Source organism: Diplodia seriata (genome assembly GCF_021436955.1).
Source record: "Diplodia seriata strain FDS-637 chromosome Unknown scaffold_5, whole genome shotgun sequence".
NCBI classification, from domain to species: domain Eukaryota; kingdom Fungi; phylum Ascomycota; class Dothideomycetes; order Botryosphaeriales; family Botryosphaeriaceae; genus Diplodia; species Diplodia seriata.
In genome coordinates, this window is record NW_027117312.1 from 1,284,447 (window position 1) to 1,305,743 (window position 21,297).

General features: G+C 57.9%; 8 protein-coding genes across 8 annotated transcripts; 6 read left to right on the plus strand and 2 right to left on the minus strand.

Annotated features, from left to right (window-relative positions):
- Positions 1-120: 120 nt before the first annotated feature.
- SLS55_005387 (uncharacterized protein) lies at positions 121-624 on the plus strand (the record flags this gene model as incomplete). Its single annotated transcript, XM_066776837.1, has 2 exons — positions 121-425; positions 489-624. 2 exons carry the CDS (start codon positions 121-123, stop codon positions 622-624), a joined length of 441 nt encoding a protein of 146 aa, XP_066632679.1.
- A 1,746-nt stretch (positions 625-2,370) lies between these two features.
- SLS55_005388 (uncharacterized protein) lies at positions 2,371-4,181 on the plus strand (the record flags this gene model as incomplete). Its single annotated transcript, XM_066776838.1, has 3 exons — positions 2,371-2,413; positions 2,472-3,194; positions 3,247-4,181. 3 exons carry the CDS (start codon positions 2,371-2,373, stop codon positions 4,179-4,181), a joined length of 1,701 nt encoding a protein of 566 aa, XP_066632680.1.
- A 1,244-nt stretch (positions 4,182-5,425) lies between these two features.
- Positions 5,426-6,872, plus strand: SLS55_005389 (uncharacterized protein; the record flags this gene model as incomplete). The annotated part of the gene is made up of 2 exons (XM_066776839.1): positions 5,426-5,777; positions 5,857-6,872. 2 exons carry the CDS (start codon positions 5,426-5,428, stop codon positions 6,870-6,872), a joined length of 1,368 nt encoding a protein of 455 aa, XP_066632681.1.
- A 515-nt stretch (positions 6,873-7,387) lies between these two features.
- On the plus strand, positions 7,388-10,555 carry SLS55_005390 (uncharacterized protein; the record flags this gene model as incomplete). Its single annotated transcript, XM_066776840.1, is given in 2 exon segments — positions 7,388-7,396; positions 7,409-10,555. The coding sequence occupies 2 exon segments, from the start codon at positions 7,388-7,390 to the stop codon at positions 10,553-10,555; spliced, it is 3,156 nt and encodes a 1,051-aa protein (XP_066632682.1).
- Positions 10,556-11,316: 761 nt separating this feature from the next.
- On the minus strand, positions 11,317-12,226 carry SLS55_005391 (uncharacterized protein; the record flags this gene model as incomplete). The annotated part of the gene is made up of 3 exons (XM_066776841.1): positions 11,317-11,533; positions 11,580-11,742; positions 12,166-12,226. The coding sequence occupies 3 exons, from the start codon at positions 12,224-12,226 to the stop codon at positions 11,317-11,319; spliced, it is 441 nt and encodes a 146-aa protein (XP_066632683.1).
- A 661-nt stretch (positions 12,227-12,887) lies between these two features.
- SLS55_005392 (uncharacterized protein) lies at positions 12,888-14,253 on the plus strand (the record flags this gene model as incomplete). Its single annotated transcript, XM_066776842.1, has 2 exons — positions 12,888-13,230; positions 13,280-14,253. The coding sequence occupies 2 exons, from the start codon at positions 12,888-12,890 to the stop codon at positions 14,251-14,253; spliced, it is 1,317 nt and encodes a 438-aa protein (XP_066632684.1).
- Positions 14,254-15,833: 1,580 nt separating this feature from the next.
- SLS55_005393 (uncharacterized protein) lies at positions 15,834-17,927 on the plus strand (the record flags this gene model as incomplete). The annotated part of the gene is made up of 2 exons (XM_066776843.1): positions 15,834-15,898; positions 15,962-17,927. The coding sequence occupies 2 exons, from the start codon at positions 15,834-15,836 to the stop codon at positions 17,925-17,927; spliced, it is 2,031 nt and encodes a 676-aa protein (XP_066632685.1).
- Positions 17,928-18,566: 639 nt separating this feature from the next.
- Positions 18,567-19,236, minus strand: SLS55_005394 (uncharacterized protein; the record flags this gene model as incomplete). Its single annotated transcript, XM_066776844.1, has 2 exons — positions 18,567-18,629; positions 18,658-19,236. The coding sequence occupies 2 exons, from the start codon at positions 19,234-19,236 to the stop codon at positions 18,567-18,569; spliced, it is 642 nt and encodes a 213-aa protein (XP_066632686.1).
- Positions 19,237-21,297: the final 2,061 nt, after the last annotated feature.

Here is a 21,297-nt window from a genome sequence, read left to right on the forward strand (position 1 = left end):
TTGAGTTTCTCCTCACTTCACTCACCAACCCTTCAAGATACCCATTGCGCGAACACTCATCTTCTCTTGTTCAAATTCTCTCCAAAACCCACCAACAACCTCAACTTCAAACCTACCATCATGTCTGCGGAATACAAGGGCCAGGACATCAACAAGCTCGCCGAGCAGGCTGAGGCGAACCTCAACAGCCACGCCCTGAAGACTGGCCAGACTGCTTCCACCAGCAGTATGTTTCCCGCGGAACGCGTTCCGGTCGAGATGAGAACGGAACAGCAAGCTAATAGTGTTACCACAGCTGAGGAATCTGGTGTCGATGTCGCCCGTGCGGAGGAGTTCCCCGGCGCCGAAGTGAGATACGGTTCGGCCGCGACTGGCCGTGAGATCCCCGTCGAGGATGGTGGTTCCTTCCAGAAGGGCACCGGCCGGTAAGTTTTGCTCCATGGTGGACAATGCGCAGAGTTCGAATACCCGTGCTAACATGTCATCAGCCCGACCAAGGACTACGACTTCGAGGGCCCTGGTGGTCCCGAGGACAAGAGGAGGCAGTACAGGGAGGAGAACCCTGGCAACGCCGACATCATGGAGAACGTCCGCCAGGCTCCCGGCCGTGAGCCCAAGGCGTAAATGGAGATTTAATTGGGACACTTTACCTGCGGTCAGGCACTGAGTGCCTGCACAATCCGGACAACGGCATGAATGAACGATATCATAGGCCAGGAGGCCACTGTATTATTAGTACGATAACTTGAACGATAATCGAACGATGTTCGATCCAAAAGCATCCTTGACCAACCCTTGTCGGAACAAGTCGGAATCCTTTGGAGGTTCAGGCCTGAAAGATATAGGGGATTTGTGAGGCGACATGTGAATAAATGGCTGATTCAGTGGCTCTACTCTCCAAATACTGATCGCCGGGATGCGCCCCCGGGAAACGCACAGGCCTCTCCACCCGTTGTTGTGCCCACACCTCGCGCCATCCTTTTTTGGACACGAATGCGTCTACACCTCATCAAGAGGGCTGTGGCGAAGATACCGTCGCATCCACGATCAATTCGATGCGCATCACAAGGCACTTTCTGACAAACGCTCAAGTAAGACAGGTTGTTGCGAGGTGTCCTGTTAGAGAGAAGGTAACGGTCTGAGTCGGGCGGTTGCTGATCTTCGCAAGGCCAGCCACTACAATGTCCCAGCTCAGAGCTGGCTCCACCGGCTGTAGGCAGCGTTCCCGCTCCCGCATGCGCGACGCGCCAACGCCGTTCAGGGCCTGATGCTTATCCACCTCGCCTCGTCACCCAAAGAATCCCTTCCACGCCAGCTTTTCTGCCGCGCCTTCCCTTCATCCGGAACTATGTCGACTGTTTTGCTGCCGTTGGCCCTCCCTTGCCCCAGCCGCAGGTGCTGCAGGTTATCGCAGCCAGCAGACGCGTCCCCGGCTCGTGCATCTTACGAGGCAGTGTGCCACTTAACCGACTCCCACACTCCACATCGAATAACTCGCGCGATGGACCGCGGCATTTCCCAAACAAGCAGGAAGCTGTGGATCCTGCTGCCAAGCGGTGTTACTTCCGGTAGCCCCCCTAGATGCCGTCTAGCCTCCCCGGCAACCACCCCGAACGCATCTGGAGACGTGTGGCTTAGTGATGAAGCTTGCAGCGGAGCTTATTCCCCACGCCGTAAGCGTAACAACACCGCGCTGCAGAGCCCGTCGCTTCTCGTCACATCATTGTGCTTGATCTGGTGTGCGGGCCATGTTGCGATGCCAAGCGAGTCCATTAACTGGCTCCCTTATCTCAGCGCCAACGGTGAGACCGCGAATGCGCAGGGTGAACGATGCCATGCTCACCTTGACACTAGCATTCTAATTGCGGGAAAGAGATGACGGAGAGCGTCGCATGAGTTACCCTTCAAGTAACAGGGCCAGGAAGCACGCCCATATGCTTGTATGGACCCTTATGCATTACGACTCAGTGCAGCTGCAAGGTCACCCGCGCTATGTGACGACGGCGCGGCCTTGGGCCATCCTGCGGAAACGCCAATCCACCGCAGACAACGCGTCAATTGGCCTGCCATTTCCTGATTGGGACGACAGGGAAAGGATAGGGCTTGTCCTTCTGCTCCTCCTAAGCTTGGCCGTACCCACCGGTGTGGCACATGGAAGGGGCACCTCTTCTGCATGGCGGGGAGCTAGCTAGCGCTCACGAGGGAGCTCTGCCCTCTCCCCTGGAACTGACTGAAGCTTGGGAACCTATTTATTCGGGCAATCCTGCACCCCGACTCATGCTCTCCTGCACCTGCACTCTCCGTTCAAGCTCATAGTCGAGTTCCATTCCTTAATTCTCCTCCATAATCCCACTGAATCCTTTCCTGACCATGGGTTCCATAAGCGAGAAGTACGACTTCATCATCGTCGGCAGTAAGCATCCCGCACCCCAACCTCGCCTCCGTTGCATACTGAAATGACCCCTCCATAGGCGGGCCTGCCGGCGCGACGCTGGCATCGCGGCTGGCCAAGACGGCCGCGAAGCCCAATGTGCTGCTGCTCGAGGCGGGCGGCGACAACACGGAGCCGTCGACGCTGTACCTGGCGCACCGCTTCACCACGTTGATGACGGACGGCATGAACTGGGGCTACAAGACGGTGCCGCAGGAGCACCTCAACGGGCGCGAGGTCGACTACTCGCGCGGCAAAGGGCTGGGCGGCTCGTCCGGCATCAACTTCGCCTGCTACACCGTCGGCCCGCGCGACGACTACGAAGAGTGGGCGCGGCAGGTGGGCGACGAGTCGTACAACTGGACCAACGCGGCGCGCCGGTACCAGGCGCTCGAGGACTACAACTACACGGACGTGCCGGCCAAGTACAAGAAGTTCGTCGCGCCGCGCAAGGAGGCGCACGGCGACAAGGGCCCGCTGCAGCTCGAGATCTCCAAGGGCGCGTGGGAGTGGAGCATCGAGGAGAACTACGAGGCGGCCCAGCAGGCCATTGGCTTGAAGCCCAACCTCGACATCAACTCGGGCAACCCGCTCGGCATTGGCGTCGTGCCGTCAACGTCGCGCAACAGCATCAGGAGCACGGCCAAGACGGCGATGCTGGCGGATGCGCCGAGCAACTTGACCATCTTGACGAACAAGCCCGTCGAGAAGGTCGTGTTTGAGGGGAAGAGGGCCGTGGGCGTGGTCGCTGCTGGCGAGACTTGTAAGTTCCGCATCACTCACTTGTTGGACTCGTCGCTAACACCTCATCGCAGTCCTCGCCTCGAAGGAAGTCGTCCTCTCCGCCGGCGCCCTCGACACGCCCAAGATCCTCCTGCTCTCCGGAGTCGGGCCCGCGGCCGAGCTCTCCAAGCACTCGATCCCGCAACTCCACGAGCTCCCCGGGGTGGGCCAGAACCTGCAAGACCACGCCTTCGTCGCGCTGGTCAAGCAGTTCGAGGCCGGGCTCAGCGGGCGGCCGCAGCTCTTTAACGACCAGACGGCGCTCGCGGCGGCGAGCAAGCAGTTCGCGACGGACCAGTCGGGCCCGCTGTCCATGTATTACAACACGCTGCTGATGGGCTGGCAGCAGGTGCCCGAGGTGCACGCGTCGTCCGAGTTCGCGGCGCTGCCGGGGGCGGTGCAGGAGCACCTGCGCAAGCCGACGGTGCCGACGTTCGAGCACATCGCGCTGTGCCCGGCCATCCACCCGGCGGCGGACCCCAACGGCGAGTTCCTCAGCATCCTGGCGATGCAGATGGTGCCGCAGTCCAAGGGGACCGTCACGCTGGCCAGCGCGGACCCGCGGGCGCCGCCGCGCTGCGACCCGAAGCTGTTCTCGCACCCGTTCGATCGCCGCAACATGATCGAGGCGGTGCGGCGCAGCTGGCGCGTCATGGAGGCGGAGCCGCTGGCGCGCCACGTCGTCGCCGACACGGCGCTGCCCAGGGACAAGAGCGACGAGGAGGTGTGGAAGTACATCCAGAGCTGCTGCGGCACGACGTGGCACATGACGGGCACGGTGAAGATGGGGCCGGTCGAGGACGACGAGACGTGCGTGGACACGGCGTTCAGGGTCAAGGGGCTGCAGGGGCTGCGCGTGGTGGACAACTCGGTGCCGCCGTTCGTGCTCAACTGCCACGTCGTGAGCGTGGCATACCTGGTGGGCGAGACGGCGGCGGAGAAGATGATTGCGGAGTATGGGTTTTAGATGAGGAGTTGCTTGATGATATACCAGGACAGGACTCGCGAGATATGAAGACTAGATTTTTATCCATATTTTTTACTTTTTACCCCTCATACTAACGACCCCGATATGGTTTGACGAAGCGAGCCGTTACATATGCGGTTTCCCCGCTCACTTCTTCGCCCCCATTCCCGTCCCACTTTTCAGCGGCCCCCGCCTGTGCCGCCCAGGGGCAGCCCCATCTTTACCCATAGCCTGTTGCCTTCGGCCTTGTTCACGGTCTCACTCATCTCAACCCTGAGGATGGGGTTGTCGCCTTTCTTGATTAGCTTCACTTGTTTCTCGGTACTCATTTTGTGCCCCGGATGGTCGAGGGGGAGGTCCGGAATTGAAATTGGCGTCTGGGTTGCTGATGTCGTGCTTGCCTTTGGTTTGTCGTCTTTTCCAGGCTATTTTACGGGAGTAACGTGGAAAGCTGAGCTGGAAGTTTCGAGGGGAGGGGAATGTCTGTCTTAAAGATGCTGCTTGCTTTGTAGTTAGCTTCGCGGTTCACCTCATTTGTTCTGCGACGAAAAAAGTAGGCATACAACGTGATTCAAATGTACGGCTGTTCGTGCTGCGCCGCCATGCTGCTTGCTAGGCTATTCCTGTGAACAGAGCATTACGTCGAAGCTGACACTGTCTCTTCTTACAGAAATGCATGCACATGAAGGGCGGGTGCTGATCGGATTGCCTATTTGGGTAGGTGATGTGCAGAAGTCAGGTGCCACTGGTGCTTACCTGGCTCGAACATGCCCAGCATTTTTACCTAACATTTGCATGCATGTACATAGGAATTTGGTGCTCACTCAGATCTGAAGGGACCGATTAGTTGCTCGATTGCGAGAAGGAGCGGGGAAACGCCAGAGTGCCAAAAGTCTCAGAATGATCGATTGTAGGTACCTGTCGGCTAAAACCTTTCGTGTGAAGGTGCGTAGTGTGCTATCATCGGCAGCAGAAGCCGTCCATGGCTTTTTGCGCAATTAATAGATGTGAGCGGAGACGCAGATTATCGATGACAGTCGTTTGGGTGGCTGCTTAGTCAAGCCTCCACCCTCGATAATCCTGACGCCGCCGAACACCGAAAACACGCGCCACCTATCAGCGCGACGTTGCGTGCCGCGATAAAGTTGCCAACCCTCCCCCGCATACGGACCATGCCCGCACCTGATGGACGGCTGAGCATAAGAATCGCGAGCTAGTGTGCTCTTTCCACCTTCTCCGTCACCATGGCCGGACACATTGTGCGCGCCCGCGCCCACGCGCTGCGCACCCAAAGCCTCGCCGCCGCAAGACGACCGCACATCCTCGGTGGCAAGCTCGTCCCGCCAGCCACGTCCTACCGGACCATTGCTACGCGCAGAATCACGACCGCTGCCATCGCACCTCAGCCCAGCCTCGAGGTTCCGGCCGCGCAGGTCGAGTTCCCGCCGCCGCCGCAGCAGGACCGCAGAGACGCGATCAAGCAGGCAAAGCCCTTCTCGGAATTCCTGACCGACACCTTCAACCGCCAGCATGACTACCTGCGCATCAGTATCACTGAGCGCTGTAATCTGCGCTGCCTGTACTGCATGCCGGAAGGTGCGTTCCTCTCTTTCCCGCCAGCCGAGCTCTGCCGGAAAAACAAAAAAAGTGCCATTGCTAATTGCTACGTTTGCAGAGGGCGTGCCACTCTCCCCGCCGGACCACCTCCTGACGAGTCCCGAAATTTTCTACATCTCCTCTCTCTTCGTGTCCCAAGGCGTCAACAAAATCCGGCTGACGGGCGGCGAGCCCACGGTGCGGCGCGACATTGTCCCTCTGATGCGGTCCATCGGGTCGCTCCGCTCCAAGGGCCTGCGCGAGCTGGCTATTACCACGAACGGCATCTCGTTACACCGCAAGCTGGACAGCATGGTGGAGTCGGGGCTGACGGGCATCAACCTGAGCCTGGACACGCTGGATCCGTTCCAGTTCACGCTGATGACGCGACGCAAGGGATTCGACGCGGTGATGCGGAGTGTGGAGCGCGTGCTGGAGATGAAGCGGCTGGGGGCGCCGGTCAAGCTGAAGATCAACTGCGTCGTCATGCGCGGCCTGAACGATCGCGAGATCGTGCCCTTTGTCGAGCTGGGCCGCGAGAAAGACGTCGAGGTGCGCTTCATCGAGTACATGCCGTTCGACGGCAACCGCTGGAACCAGAAGAAGATGATGTCCTACCAGGAGATGCTGGACGTCATCCGCGCCAAGTATCCCGGCGCGCGCCCGGTGCAGGGCCACAAGAATGATACGAGCAAGACGTGGGAGATTCCCGGCTTCGTCGGCAAGTTCGGCTTCATCACGAGCATGACGCACAATTTCTGCGGGACTTGCAACAGGCTGCGCATCACGAGCGATGGCAATCTGAAGGTCTGCTTGTTTGGCAATACCGAAGTCTCGCTGCGCGATATCATGAGGAAGGACAACGACGGCAAGCCAATCGATGAGGCCGCCTTCGAAGCAATCAAGGAGGTCGAGATGAATAGACATCAAGGTCTCCTCGGCGAGGGCTCAAGCTCAAGCCCCGCTTGGAGCGAGCGTGAACGTGAGCTTCTTGAAGTCATTGGCGCCGCGGTCAAGCGTAAGAAGGAGAAGCACGCCGGTATGGGCGAGCTTGAAAACATGAAGAACAGGCCTATGATTTTAATCGGTGGGTAATGGCTTTTCTGTCTGCACATGATTTGATGATGTTGGATTGGACGCGAGCCATGAGGAGTTTTCTGGTCTTGGAATACTACCAGGGAGCGGCATCTATCGGCGTTCGTATCATGTCCACATATCCAGAGGCATGTCCTCAACTGTCGCTTTTGAATTGAAGCTGTTCCCATGTCACGACTGCTCGCATAACTGGATTGAGCGAATCGGGCTTGCTAATCGATCTTGCAGATGGACAACTTCCCAGCCGCTCATCTTCGAGCGGGCAGTATAAGAGCAGAGTGCCCGCACGTTCGGGCGTATCAAACCCATCACAGCCATGGAAATCAGTCCCGACACATCTACTGGGTGCTGGCTCATCATCAAGCATGGGAATCCGGAATTTCTCATCCTCCAGCCGTAGCGCCTCTCCCAGAGACTGGCCCAACGAAGAGGACGACGACACATACAACGAACAAGAGGAGCAAAGAGACCGCCCCATCAAGCTCACGCACGTCAACCGGAATGGCACGGCCCACATGGTATCGGTATGGAACAAGGGAAACACGCGCCGCACCGCCTTTGCCGTCTCGAGCATCCGCTTCTCCCGTCCCGAGCCGATCATGCTCATCAAGAAAAACGCCATCCAGAAGGGTGACGTGCTCAGCACCGCGCGCATCGCCGGCATCATGGCGGCCAAGCAGACGGCAAACATCATCCCGCTCTGCCACAACATCAACATCTCCCACGCCGAGGTCGAGGCCGGCTTGATCGAGCCACCACAGTCGTCGTCCGACGCTGCCACCACAACTTCGTCACAAGACGCCTCCTCCGACGAAGCCAACAACAACAACACCACCGAAGACGACTTCTACGCCGACGACCCCCCGGACGCAGCCCAGGGCTTCACCCTGCGCCGGCCGGGCTCGCGCGCCCGCCTCATCGCGACCTCGCACCTGACGCACGGCGACGCGCGCGCGGTGCCTGCCGACGTCGACCCCGCGGCGGCGTACCCGCACGGCGGCGTGCTGCTGACGGCGCGCGTCGAGACGGTCGGCCCCACGGGCGTCGAGATGGACGCGCTGCACGCGGCGTCGGCCGCGGCGCTGACCGTCTTCGACATGTGCAAGGCCGTCGACCGCGCCATGAGCGTGCAGAACTCGCGCGTGGTGCTCAAGACGGGCGGGCGCTCGGGCGACTGGGTCGACGAGGGCTGGCTGTACGCAAAGGCGGGCGTGGTGTTGCCGCCGCTGCCCACGACGGCAGGCAGTGGCGGCGAGCAGCGGTTCCAGATGAATCGGAAGGTGTGGAAGAAGTGTTTTTGGGTCTTGACGAACTCCGGTTGGAACAAGCAGGGGGCGATGGAGTTGCTGGATTGGATCAAGTTGAGGAATGCGGGGCCGGCGGCGGAGGGGGAGGCGGTTGGTGGGGAGGAGGTCGCTGGTGGAGAAGACAATGAAGGTAGTGAAGGAAACGCCGGTGTCGCCGAATCTCTCGATGAGGCGCTGAGGCCGGAGGAGGAGACGGCGGAGGAGGAAAGCAGGGAAAGGTTCTACAAAGGCGAAAGCGACGATGTGGAGGAACAGCCCGAAGTTGTCACTCAGCCGCCGGTCCATGATGTCAAAGACGCGCAGAAGAGCGGGCGTAAGAAGCAGCGAAAGAGCAAGAACACGGGTGAAGAAACGGCGACATCACCACCACCATCATCACCTCCTCCTACTCAACCACCTCCTACTCAACCTCCTCCTACTCAACCTCCTCCTACTCAACCTCCTCCTACTCAACCTCCTCCTACTCAACCTCCTCCTACTCAACCTCCTCCTACTCAACCTCCTCCTACTCAACCTCCTCCTACTCAACCTCCTCCTACTCAACCTCCTCCTACTCAACCTCCTCCTACTCAACCTCCTCGTACCCAACCTCCTCCCACCCAATCCGCTTCTACCCAGCCTGCTTCTACGCTGAGCCTCGGCGAGACGGTGCAAATCCTGCGGGAGCAGTGGAAAAACGCGAACAGCACAGACGCCGCCGGCAACGGTCAGGGATCAACACGGCTCACGGCGTCGATGATCCGAAAAATGTCCGCCCAGGACATCTTCGCCGACGACGTTAATCCGAGCAAGACGAATCACAATGTCTGGGCGGCCGAGGCGTTGAAAACGGAAGTGGAGGAGCAGCAGCAGCATGCGAAACAGAATAAGAAACCCAAGGTGAAACAGAAGCAACCCGAGATGGAGCAGGAGAAGCCCGAGGTGAAACAGAAGCAACCCGAGACAGAAAAGGCGAAACCGAAGACAGAACAGCACGAGCAGATCCTGGAGCAGGAGGAGATGGAGGATAGAGACAAGGAGATGGAGAAAAGTGGGTTGACCTCGAAGCAAGCACGAAAGTTGCGGAGAAGGGAAAAGATGCTGGAGCGTAAGGAAGAGAAGAAGCGGTTGAAGGTGGAGTTGAAGGCGGAGAGGAGAGAAGAGTGGATCAGGAACACCGAAGCAGCCAAACTTCGAAGAGAGGAGGAAGCAGCAGCAAGGGAAAAAGCAGCAGCAACGGAAGAAGCAGCAGCAACGGAAGAAGCAGCAGCAACGGAAGAAGCAGCAGCAAAGAAAGTCATCAACACAAGATCGTACGCCACAAAGTCACGGCGTCACAGCACAAATCCTTTCAAACAGATCAACACAAGGTCGTACGCCACAAAGTCACGGCGTTACAGCGATGATCCTTTCGAACACATCGCCATCGCCGCGGCACTCCCCAAGCGCGACGCTGCGAGAGGCACCGGCCTCACCCTACCAGACATCCAACCCACCTCCAAAGAGGCGCGCAGCGCGCAGAAATCCACCATCAGCGCCCCAGCACCTCGTGGGGACCAACCGCTCATGCCCTACGAAGTCAGGCGCATGGAGCGCGACGTGGTGTGGGACAAGCGCATGGAGAGGCTGGCGGCCCTGGACCGGCTGGCCCACCAGGCTCGGCGCTCGCCCAAGTTCAGCCCGCACTGGAAGCGGGCGCGCAGCTGGGGCCGCGCGGCGATGCGCAAGGTCGAGCTGGCGGCGGCCATCGGCCAGCACACCAGCCCGTGCGACGTCCTGCAGTGGGAGCCGCCGGTGGGCGCGCACCCGGCCACGAGGGCGGGCCGGCAGGCGCTGCGCCTCTCGTGGGCCGCGTTCAGGAAAGACGCGACCCCCATGGCCTGGTGGGTGCAGGAGCGGAACTTCCCCCACCGCATCAGGGAGAGGCATTTCCTGAAGGAGGAAAAGGCGGGCCTGAAGCGGGCGATGGGCCGCATCAACTACAACGAGTGGACCCTGCTGACGGGCATCGCGGCGAAGAGGGAGAGGAGGTGGGCCGTCCAGCGCGAAAAGGAGTCCCAGGAGAGGCAGGCGGCGGCGAACGCGAGGGCCCTTATGGAAAGCGATCTTTCTGGGGACCAGTGGTACGATAAATTGCTGAAGGAGGCTGAGAGGGATATGGAGAGGGATGAGGAGGGTGAGATGGAGAGGGATGAGGAGCTTGAGATGGAGAGGGATGAGGAGCTTGAGATGGAGAGTGACGAGGAGGGTGAGATGGAGAAGGATGAGGAGGGTAAGAAGCAGTGGTACGATGAAGTGATGGAGGAGGAGGAGAGGAGGTTGTTGCACCGCCGGATGGACAAGAAGTGGGCGAGCCGGAAGAAGTGGGAGATCAAGAACAGGAAGAAATGGGAATAAAGGGGAAGCCTAACTATAAATATGGTAGGCCGTTTTCATTCTTGCTTGTATTATAGTGATTCCTGGCCTAAAAGTTCGAACGTGCGTAGTGTTGGTCGTGGAGGAGGGAAAAAAAGTTGTTAATTTAGAACTAGAAGTAATTCTGCGTTCTCTGTAGTATAGCTAAGAAGATCCTTCTCTGATGAAGTTTCTGTGTCTTCCCTTTCCATTCGTAGTTTGCAAACTGGTCTGGACCAACTCAACGAGTATCCGAAACAAAAGCAAATAAAAAGTGACATTTGCCCCTGCATTCTTTAGGTGGCCTCAGAAGCGGAACATAATCCCTAGAGACCATGGAGGTGCCGAACCTGAAAGTTAAACGGCTTGCCAGTGAAGAATACGGTGCCGGGATGACAATTGGTGTCGGAGCGGGAGCTGAGGGATCGTTATTGTGATAGCTAGAGACGGGTCGGAGGTAGTCCCGGCCGCTGGGGGACAGGAGGCAAGAGCAAAAAGGCTGTGTTGGCTAACGGGATGGAAGTGTGGGGCTGAATCTCCGATGACTTTTTTGAGTTTGCTTTGCTTTTTCCTTGTTATTTCGAGTTCCATTTGACTGATGTGCCCGGATGAAGCGGTTGAAGACGGCACGGTGTCTATTAGGTTCATTCATTTTCTCTTTATTACCTGCGAAGGGCCACGGTTTGTGTGTCTTGCATTTTGTCCTATGATTGAACGCCTATATATAGCTCTGGGTTCGGCTACAGTGCAGTAGTCGTCCTTCCTCACCAAATTGCGCCGATGAGCTGCGCAATAAAGTTCCCGATCGGGCCCGTGATGGGAACCTGACGCTCCTTGAGCAGTGCGTTGCCAGAGTTGTCAACATGATCAAAATGTAGAGCACCAACTACAATTGTTGTGAGAAGTTCGGGACCCTGCTCCACGAGCAATCCGACGTCCTTGAGCGTGCGGTCAAGGAGGCTTGGAGGAAGGAGCGCAAGCCTATCGCTATCAGTTCCCAGTTCGGGATGGTTTTGGTTGTACTTACGGAACATCGTACTCTTTCGACACAGTCGACTGGCCGGTGCTTGTGTCGAACTGACCGAATTGTGCAACGATGGGGCCCAGAAGACCTCCGCTCGGGTTGCTGACGAACATGGAGCTGCCTTGATTGATCAAGCTTGACAGCTCTTGCGGAACCTCCAACCTGTCTACGTGTCAGAATCATGTATGTGTCGTGGCAGAATGGGTTGCTCACGGGACTTGGTAGGTTTGGAGGTCAGATCCGGATGCTGTTGGTTGCGGCGTTGGCAGCGCCGCCGCGATGGCGGGCAGGACGATTGAGAGCAGTGAGAAGCGCATGATTCAGACAGACAGATGGAGTTGTAGGGCAATGGGCAAGGCATGGGGGGTTTAAGATAGGACCGACTTTGAGCTATAAATTGGACTCAAGAAGGGCAATGCCAGCTACGAGGTTCAATCCCGAGGCGGCGAGATGCGAAGATCACCAAGCTACCGGACAGGCTTGAGGATCAGCAGGAGCAGGATCCGGATGTCGGCCGTTTTGGGAATATGGAGATCGAAAAAGGCAGTGCCGTAGCCCGGCGCCACTGGTCTGCAAGAGCTTGACGTACGTGGTACCGAGCCGGAGCCAGGAGCGCGGTCCGGCAAAGTACTTTTGGGGCCGCTAGCCATGTGTCCGAACCCGAGCCAATGGCAATGGGGATCAGTGTCATCGTCAGTGGCTGGTTGGAGCCAAGGAACCTCGTAAATAATAAAGATGGGTCGCCATGGCCGTGGGCTACGCCAGCGAAGTAACGTCGAGAATTGAATTAGCAGCGGCGGGGGATGTGCTGGCGGCTGAGATTAGCGAGGCTCCGCGGGCTTGCTCAAGGGCCCGTTTAGGCCTAGCCCTGCAGATCCCCCAAGTCGCCCAAGACGCCCTTGCCATTTCCGGACCCGGGTCCCTTCCGTCTGCCGTGTTGTGCCTTGACGACGCCTAAACGCCAAAATCTCACACCCCAAATGTCGACCCCACAGTGCAGATCGCTGCCGGTGCTGAAACCGCCGGTGGCCTTAGCCCTCAACGACTGCAGCCGAACACCACAGCAGCACCGTGTTAGCCTTACTTGACCATCGAGAATGTCGTCATTGCTACAGGACATCTACCATCGGTGCAGTGTTCCCCGAAATCTTTTATTGAAAATGATGTGCGTGGCTCTCAGTCTCGAGGATCGGCATGCTGATGTCTCGGTCTCGCTGAGCTTGAGCTGTCTTCAATCCTATATAACTCCACCCTTCGCTGTGCATATCTCCTATCCAGTGACAACCATCTCATCTCCTTTTTCACGTCAGAATGAAGTACTCCTTCGTTTCCTTGGCCCTGCTGGCGACCAGCACCGAAGTCTTTGGCTTTCCGCGCATGGCCGTCGAGCACCTGGCTGGTCTTGCCGAGAGATCCGGGGAAGACCTCCCAAGGCTGCTGAAAGAAAAGCGTGAGAACCTGAAGCGCGATGTTGGCTTCGATGCCAAAGCCCAGGCCGTGTCAGTCACCGGCAGCCACGCTTTTGTACCGCCAAACTTCGACGCAGGTGATCAACGCGGACCGTGTCCTGGTCTGAATGCTGCCGCCAATCACGGATACATCTCCCACACCGGAGTCGATACTTGGAATAACATTCTGGCCGGTGTCAACGAAGGTATGATATTGTCCTCCCTCAGCCGAACCAGCTCCTAACACTCCCACAGCATACGGCATGGCACTGGACCTCGCAACATTCCTCGCCGTCTACGGCACCGTCTTCGACGGCAACCCCCTTTCCCTCACCCCGGGCTACTCCATCGGCGGCGCCACCACGCTCAGCCAAAACATCCTGGGCAACGGGCTCGGCCTCCTCGGCGAGCCGCAAGGCCTCAGCGGCTCGCACAACCGCTACGAGAGCGACACGAGCGCCACGCGCGGCGACCAGTACCTCTACGGCGACGCGTTCCGGGTGCAGGTACCGCAGGCGCAGCAGTACGTCGACGCCACGCCGGCCGACCCCATCTCGGCGCCCGACTGGTACGACAGCCTGTTCGACTTCCGCATCGCGCGCTTCGACGACTCGCTGCACCGCAACGGCCACTTCTTCTTCTCGCCCTTCGCCGGCGTGCTCGTCGCCCCCGCCGCCTACTCGTTCCCGCCCGCCTTCATGTCCAACCACTCGGCCGCGTATCCCGAGGGCTACATGACCAAGACCATCTTCAAGTCGTTCTTCTCGCTCGGCGGCTCCGATAATGCGGTGACGTGGACCGAGGGCCACGAGCGCATCCCCGACAACTGGTACAAGCGCGCGATTGGCGACGAGTACACCATTGCTGGCTTCCTGGCGGACGTGCTGGACTACGCCGTGCGCGACCCGCGCCTCATCAACATTGGCGGCAACACGGGCGAGCCGGATTCGTTCTTCGCCGTCGACTTCTCTGACCTTACCGGCGGTGTGTTCAACACTGCGGAATTGCTCAAGGGGAACAACCTCGAGTGCGTCGTCTTCCAGATCATCTTGGCCGCCGCTCCGGATATCCTCAGTGGCGGCGGCATTACGACGTCGAGCCCGTTCAAGACGCTGAGCAATAACTTGCTGTCGCGGATTTCGGGCGCTGGTTGCCCCCAGTTGACGAAGATTAACAATGACTTGTACAAAAAGTATCCGGGATACGACGCTAGCAAGGGCGCTGTATGATGGGGAGAGAATTTAGTTCTTTCGGTTTGATATCCAATAGTCAATGATGTTTATTTCATGAATGATTTTCTTCACCAAGGAGAACGGTTCACTAGTGAAAGTGTGGAAGCAAATACCTATCCAATCGAATGAGTCGGCCGGAAGTAGAATCATTCTCTCTGTTATGACAGCAGCGGCCAGATGTGCGCTCCCGGCACCTTGATCTCCTGACCAGAGGCTTGCATTGGACTATTGGCACGAAGACAATTACGATACTTTATGCAATGTTGAAGGCAACCATGTGATGGAGCTGCATACCCTGCTGACAGAGAATACCGACGTGGACATGAAGCAGAAAATCAAAAGAAATCAATGAACAAAAACCGATAGAGGACCGAACGGTCGAGAGGCGATTCTCAAAATCCGGAAGGCCATGTGGCGCTTCATATAATGAGTACCTGTCAACCAAACCCTCGGGTTGCTTCTAGGCCAAGAATACCGGAATCATGGCTATCTCTCGACTGATCAGCCAGAAACAATGGAGTATTGGGGGCTCTTTGCCGGTGGCACTATGCCAGTTCTGGTTGCACAAAGCATATTGGCACTAGTCAGAGGCTGTTGTCGAAAAACCTTGATGGCCCCCAAATACGGAACGTGCCGAGCCCGAGAGAATTAACGGCGCCATACGACACCAATAGTGTGGATGCGGTGCATACACGAAGAAACACAAGACCAATCAACACGGATAACGATATGAGAAGAGTGTGGACATGTGCTCGGGCATGCGACGGTCGAAGGGCTGAGACAAGTGTATAACAAAGTCAGGCTGCAGTGGCGCTGGCCCCATGACAGAACGGTACCTGACAAGTAGAGCCGAGCGCATTCCCTTTCCAAGCGAGTCATGGGAGCGAATCACAGCGGAAAGAGGTGTGATGGCCGGCGGCATGTTGCAGCTCTGGGAGCATATTCCGCCAATCAGCTCGCCCGTCTGTCTATTACCTATTTTGCATGCAGTGTTGCCCTAATCGGTGCGGGCCGGGGCAAGCAGTTGCCAAGTAGGGCGCCGTTTTCGCCCGCCACCGGGCGCACTTGAACAAATAGGGAAACGCATATTTGGAAGCAGAAGCCAGCAGGCGGCCAGAGACCAGCTCCTAAAACCTATTTCGCAGATGCTCGCCCTAATCGGAGAAGAGTGGGCAGAAGACACAAGGACAGCACATGCGCCCGGTTCCATCACATCCCTGCAACCCTCTTTCTTGTCCCTGCATGGCGCACGCACACCACCATGCACGACAGAATTTCGGGGCAGCATGCAATTTCGAACCCTCTCGCTGCTCACCATGCAGTCTGGTACAAGGCGGCGAGGCGGCGGACACTTGTCTCTGGCACCTTCCGGACATGGGCGCAGGCGTCGATCACCTCTGCGCAGAGGGAAAAACACAGAAGGCACGTCCGGGTGATGACTCGCCTTCGGCCATTTATACACCAGCGCTGCTGCCCTGAATCTGCATTTGCCGCCACTTTCTTGATCCGGCCTCTGTCATTCACTGCTCGTTTGCAGCACGCGCGTGCATCGGCTTCAGTGTAACGGTTGTCTCAAGATGCTGCAGGCAGGAAGTGTAAAGAGCCTGTTCCTGCTCGGGACTGTGTTGCTGGCAGCGGTCGTGTAAGTCGTCCTTCGCTATAGCCCGGGGCCCCTATAGTCCAATTACGCTGACACTATATCTAGACGGGCGAGCCCGCCTCAACACCAACACACTTCGCGACAAGATGCCAACGTCACACTCTTGGACGACTACGAATACGTCATCATCGGCTCCGGGCCCGGTGGCGGCCCACTGGCAGCCCGTCTGGCAATGGCCGGCTACAAGACGCTGCTGATCGAGGCCGGTGATGACCAGGGAGAGGATCTGAAGGAGCGTGTGCCAATCTTCCACGCCCAGTCGAGTGAGTACGAGCCGATGCGATGGGACTTCTGGGTGCGCCACTACGACGACGATGCACGACAGGCGCGCGATAGCAAGTGCACCTACGATACGCCCGAGGGAGGCCTCTACGCCGGATTTGATCCACCCGAGGGCTCGACCATGAAGGGAATTCTGTATCCTCGCGCAGGCACCCTGGGCGGCTGCGGCTCGCACAACGCCATGGTCAACATCTACCCGCATGAGCAGGACTGGGAGTATCTGGTCAACCTCACCGGCGACGACTCGTGGAGCGCGGCCAACATGCGCAAGTACTTCGAGCGCATGGAGAATGCCGAGTACCTGCTGGGCAACAACTTGGTCGGCCACGGCGTCGGCGGCTGGCTCACGATAGGCACCACGGATCTGGAGCTGGTCCTCGAGGATGCGAAGCTGCTGCAGATGGTCATCGCTGCAGCCACGGCCCTGGGCCGCAATGTCGTCGAGAGCCTGCTCACCACCGTGACCGGCCTGGCCAGCCTGCTGCTGCTCGACATCAACTTCCCGGGCAAGGTGCGCGACCAGAAAACCGACCTGTATCAGGTGCCCTTGGCTATCAAGGACTACGCCCGCAACGGGCCGCGTGACTTCGTATTGTCCGTGGCCAACTCGGGCTATCCCCTGGACATCCGCACCAACTGCTTCGCCACCAAGATCCGCTTCGACAACGACACCACAACTGGCCAGCCGCGTGCCATCGGCGTTGACTTCCTCGACGGCCAGTCCCTGTACCGCGCCGACCCGCGCGCCGCCCCGTCCGGCCAACAGCCCGCCAACGCCGTCCCCGGCCGCGTCAACGCTACGCGCGAAGTCATCGTCTCGGGCGGCGTCTACAACACGCCGCAGCTGCTCAAGCTCAGCGGCATCGGCCCGGCCGCCGAGCTGGCCACACACTCGATCCCGCTCGTCAAAGACCTGCCCGGCGTCGGCACCAACCTGCAAGACCGCTACGAGATCGGCACCACGGTCAACTTTGACGGAAACTTCACCGTACTCGAGGACTGCACCTGGGGTCAGCCCGGCGACCCCTGCCTCGAACGCTGGGAAAACAACCTTATCTTCAAGGGAGTCTACGGCTCCTCGGGCCTCGCCCTCTCCGCCGTGCTCAAATCGACCGCGGCCGCGACCGATGACCCAACAGACCTCATCCTCCTTGGCGTCCCCGCAAACTTCAAGGGTTACTTCCGCGGCTACTCCAACTACACGGTCGCCGACGCCCACCACTGGACCTGGCTCACGCTCAAGGCGCACACGCGCAACCACGCGGGTACCGTCCTCCTCCGCTCCGCCGACCCCCTCGACACCCCGCTCATCTCGTTCCACTCGTTCGACGAGGGCACGACGGACGGTGGCGCCGACGAGTTGGACTTGCAGGCCGCCTACGAGGGCGCCGAGTTCTCCCGCAAGATTTACGAAAAGTTGACGCCGGTGATTGGCGAGTGGGAGAGTGTGAGGCCGCCCGACGGCGAGGAGGCGACGAAGCAGTTCATCAAAGACGAGGCGTGGGGCCATCATGCGAGCTGCACGGCGCCGATTGGGAGCGATGATGATGAGATGGCGGTGCTGGATGGCGATTTCAAGGTCAGGGGAGTCAGTGGGTTGAGGGTGGTGGATGCGAGCGCGATGCCGAGGATTCATGGGTTCTTTATCGTGAGCTCGGTGTATATGTTTAGTGAGAAGGCGGCGGATGTGATTATTGCGGATGCTGAGGCGGCCGCGAAGAAGGCGTGAGGGAGGAGTTGTGTGGTGTGACGGTGGAATCTGTTGGGATGGATTAATATAATCAGGGTGGCCAACAAACAAGCATGTTTGCAAAGCTTTGATTGTTTTAACCAATCAATCAAACAAAGATCGTGGTTCCAGCTGAACCAATCAACCAAAGATCGTAAGGCGTGGTTATTTGCGAAATGCTTGTTTGATTGTTTAGGAGGGGGGGAGGGGGTGGGTAGCTATGGCCATCGGTATATGCTGCTTAGCAGGCCGTATATCTGGTATCTAACAAGCGTTTCGAGTGCCTATAGTGCTATGCTAGTGCTGCTAGTGCTGGCGGCCTTTTGGGTTGGGGGGGGGGGGGGGGGGGGGGGGGGGGGGGGGGGGGGCAGGTGGGTATTACCCAATCGGGGCAAAACACCATAAGAATCTCACGATAGTGGCCCGTGACATATGCCAAGCAAACAGGCAAAGATCTTTGCTTGTTTGCAAAGAATTCGCAATCAACCAAAGATTCCGACCCCCCGCCTACCAATCAACCAAAGATCGAACCCCATCTTTGTTTGTCTTTGTTTGTTGGCCACCCTGAATATAATCGCACCGCATCACGTACCTTTTGTATCGGACGGACCCACACTGGGCCAAAGTAATCTAAGCCGTTTAATTCAGCACCTTTGACCATTTGCCCTTACTAACAATGTCCGGATTAGTCGTCGATCGTTTCTATCTCTATCATGTTTTCGAGCACCACCTCAAAGGGAATCTCCTCCTCGCGGAATGCGGCCGCCAACAGCGCGGGATACTTGGCTGGGGGCCATGCGTCCGCCAGTATCACGAATGTGCACTTGCTGCCCATCATCAACCGATCTCCCCCTCTCCTCCCCGCAAACGGTCGCACCATTTCCATGGCCGCATTCAACTGCGGCACGTCCAAATCGCCCGCGAGCAAGCCGCGCAGGTAATACCCACTCACCAAGACTTCCAACGTCCTCAATCGCGGAAGGTCGGCCAACCTCTCGGCCCTGGCCGCCCAATCATCTGCGTAAGTCGGGCGCTGCCAGCCGTTGACCACGGCGGCCGCCCGGGTAGCGACGTGGCGGACGCATCGGAGGTGCGAGGATGGCGTAATGGAGAGGAACTTGAGGAGCGCCCGCTCTTCCGAAAAGGCGAAGACGTGCTCGTTGCCGTACAGCAGCGGAACGACGTCTCGATACAGCGCGCGACACGTCCGCGCGACGGAGAGGAGCTGCGACATGACGCCCGGATCGGGAACGGTCCTCGTCGCCTGCGCGTTGTTGCCGTTCCTGTAGGAGAGCTGTCTGCTGTGCATGTCGGCGTGGCATACGGGGAGGCCGTGGTTTGGGGCTTTGATGCCGGCCGGATGGTTCAGCTTTTTTTCTGGCTGGCTGTCTGTCTGTCGGGAGGAGAGGCGTCGGCGGGGGTTAGGACTGACACTTTAGCAGCAGGTGCAGGGTTTTCTTCTTCTTCCGGTTGTAAACCCGGGCCTGGTTGTCCGTGATCAGGCCTAGATACTGGCCGGGAGGGCAAACGCATTCCCAGATATACAAGCGCAGCTCGAGAGGAAGCTTGAGCAGATGGCAGCTCCTTTGATCAGAGTAGGGGCCCTCCAGAATCGGGTCGCGGATGTTTGAATGCATCATAGCTTGCGCTGAGTGGTTAGGAGGTGATGTTGTTTGGAGCTCGGGTAAAAATAGACAGCAGATGAAGCTGGCGCTAGTGCAATCCTGCAAACAAGCCACATCAACGTACGACTCGAGCCCTCACATCGCCCAGGTCCTCGGCACTATTTTTCACAATTGTAAGGCTAGGGAATTGAAGGGCATATTACATGGAGGAGACAGACGAAACTTTGAAGAGGTTCCCTTCTCGTAGCCTTTGGAAAGTTTTGTCCCCCTGGCGGTGATCAAGCATTGCGGTCGACACCCAGTCAACAGCCCGTTTACTTGCAGTTATATTGTTAATTGATAAGTGCTTCTTTCACGTACGACCATAGGTCGCAGAATACAGGGCTTCCCGTCCGCTCAGCCGTACTTAAGCTGCGAACTGGCCGATTAGTACTCAAGTGGGTGACCATTGGGGAATCCCGGCTGTTGTACGTTTTGATTTTCTTTTTGCATCTCTGTGCAGATCACCTTTTGCCCCGAGCGGCAGGAACTTCTGTTCATCCTGTACGAAAGAATGATAAGCCAAGCACGGCTTCGATGAGGCCATGACGGTTGAGAGAGGAATTGTAGAATCTACTGCGTTGTCGTGCATGTTTTTTTTTTTTTTTTCTGGGAGTGCCTCAGATCAACTGTCCGAGTACCTTCTCTTCCGCATCCCTGTTCCAAACTGCTGAATCCAATGCTACTGATCCCAAAGCAACCATGCACAAATCTGAAATTTGTCACCATAAGGAGCCTCCATACTCGACCGAACGCTGCCATCATCCACACACGTAATGCTCCCGTCAACTTTGGCGCAGATGGAGAAGTGCTTGTTGTTGAGCTTCCATCGGTCTCCGCAATACATGTCACGAACGGCCCTTTCTTTCCGCGCGTTTCTCTGGTCCAGTTTGGAGCACTTGTCTGCGTACTTGAGGGACTTTGATGCATAACTCCCATCGGCGCCGATGGGGACGCAGTCCTGTATTGAGACGATTCATTCTCGAAGATAAGGACCAATGGCTGATTCACTCCATCCAAGTAGATACGATCGTATATATCTGCACTCTTACCACTCGAGTGGATTGCTGCAGTAGTAAACTCCCTGTTCTACATATGCTCATCTTAAGCTGGCGAGACACAGCCGTCTTGTATCTTGCATATCAATTGAAGATGATGTCAGTAAGTTAAAGCACAGACAGCGTAAGCCATGTTCATATTTCTATAGTGGAGAATTCCCCAACCTTGTTCACCCCGCGAACGTGACAAACAACTTAGCTCCCATTGACAGGCTTGCTGCAATAAGATGACAAACGGTGAATCTTGAAATGGTCAGTCCTCAAGCTTGACGCACACACACTCCTCCCCATTTTCCTCCTCCACAGCCTCAACCTCCTCCAAATCCAGATCATCACCTCCGGCATCACGCTCCGCAAGCCCCACAACCTCAACACCCACCTGCTCCACAGACCGCTCCTCTCTCCTCAACTCCTCCACCCCCATGAAATCCCCATCCCTGAACCCCCTCTGCCTCACCTCCCCCGACCGCTTCACCCTCACCTCCCTCAAACAAAACGCGAAAACAAACTCCTCCGCACCCCCAAACCCGACCCTCGTCTCCGCCGCCCGCCCCCCCTCCGCCCGCGGCCCCGCCGCCACCGGCACCCCGAACGGCGTTGCATCCACCCCGACCCTCGCATCGACCCCGCGCTCCCGCACGCCCTCGG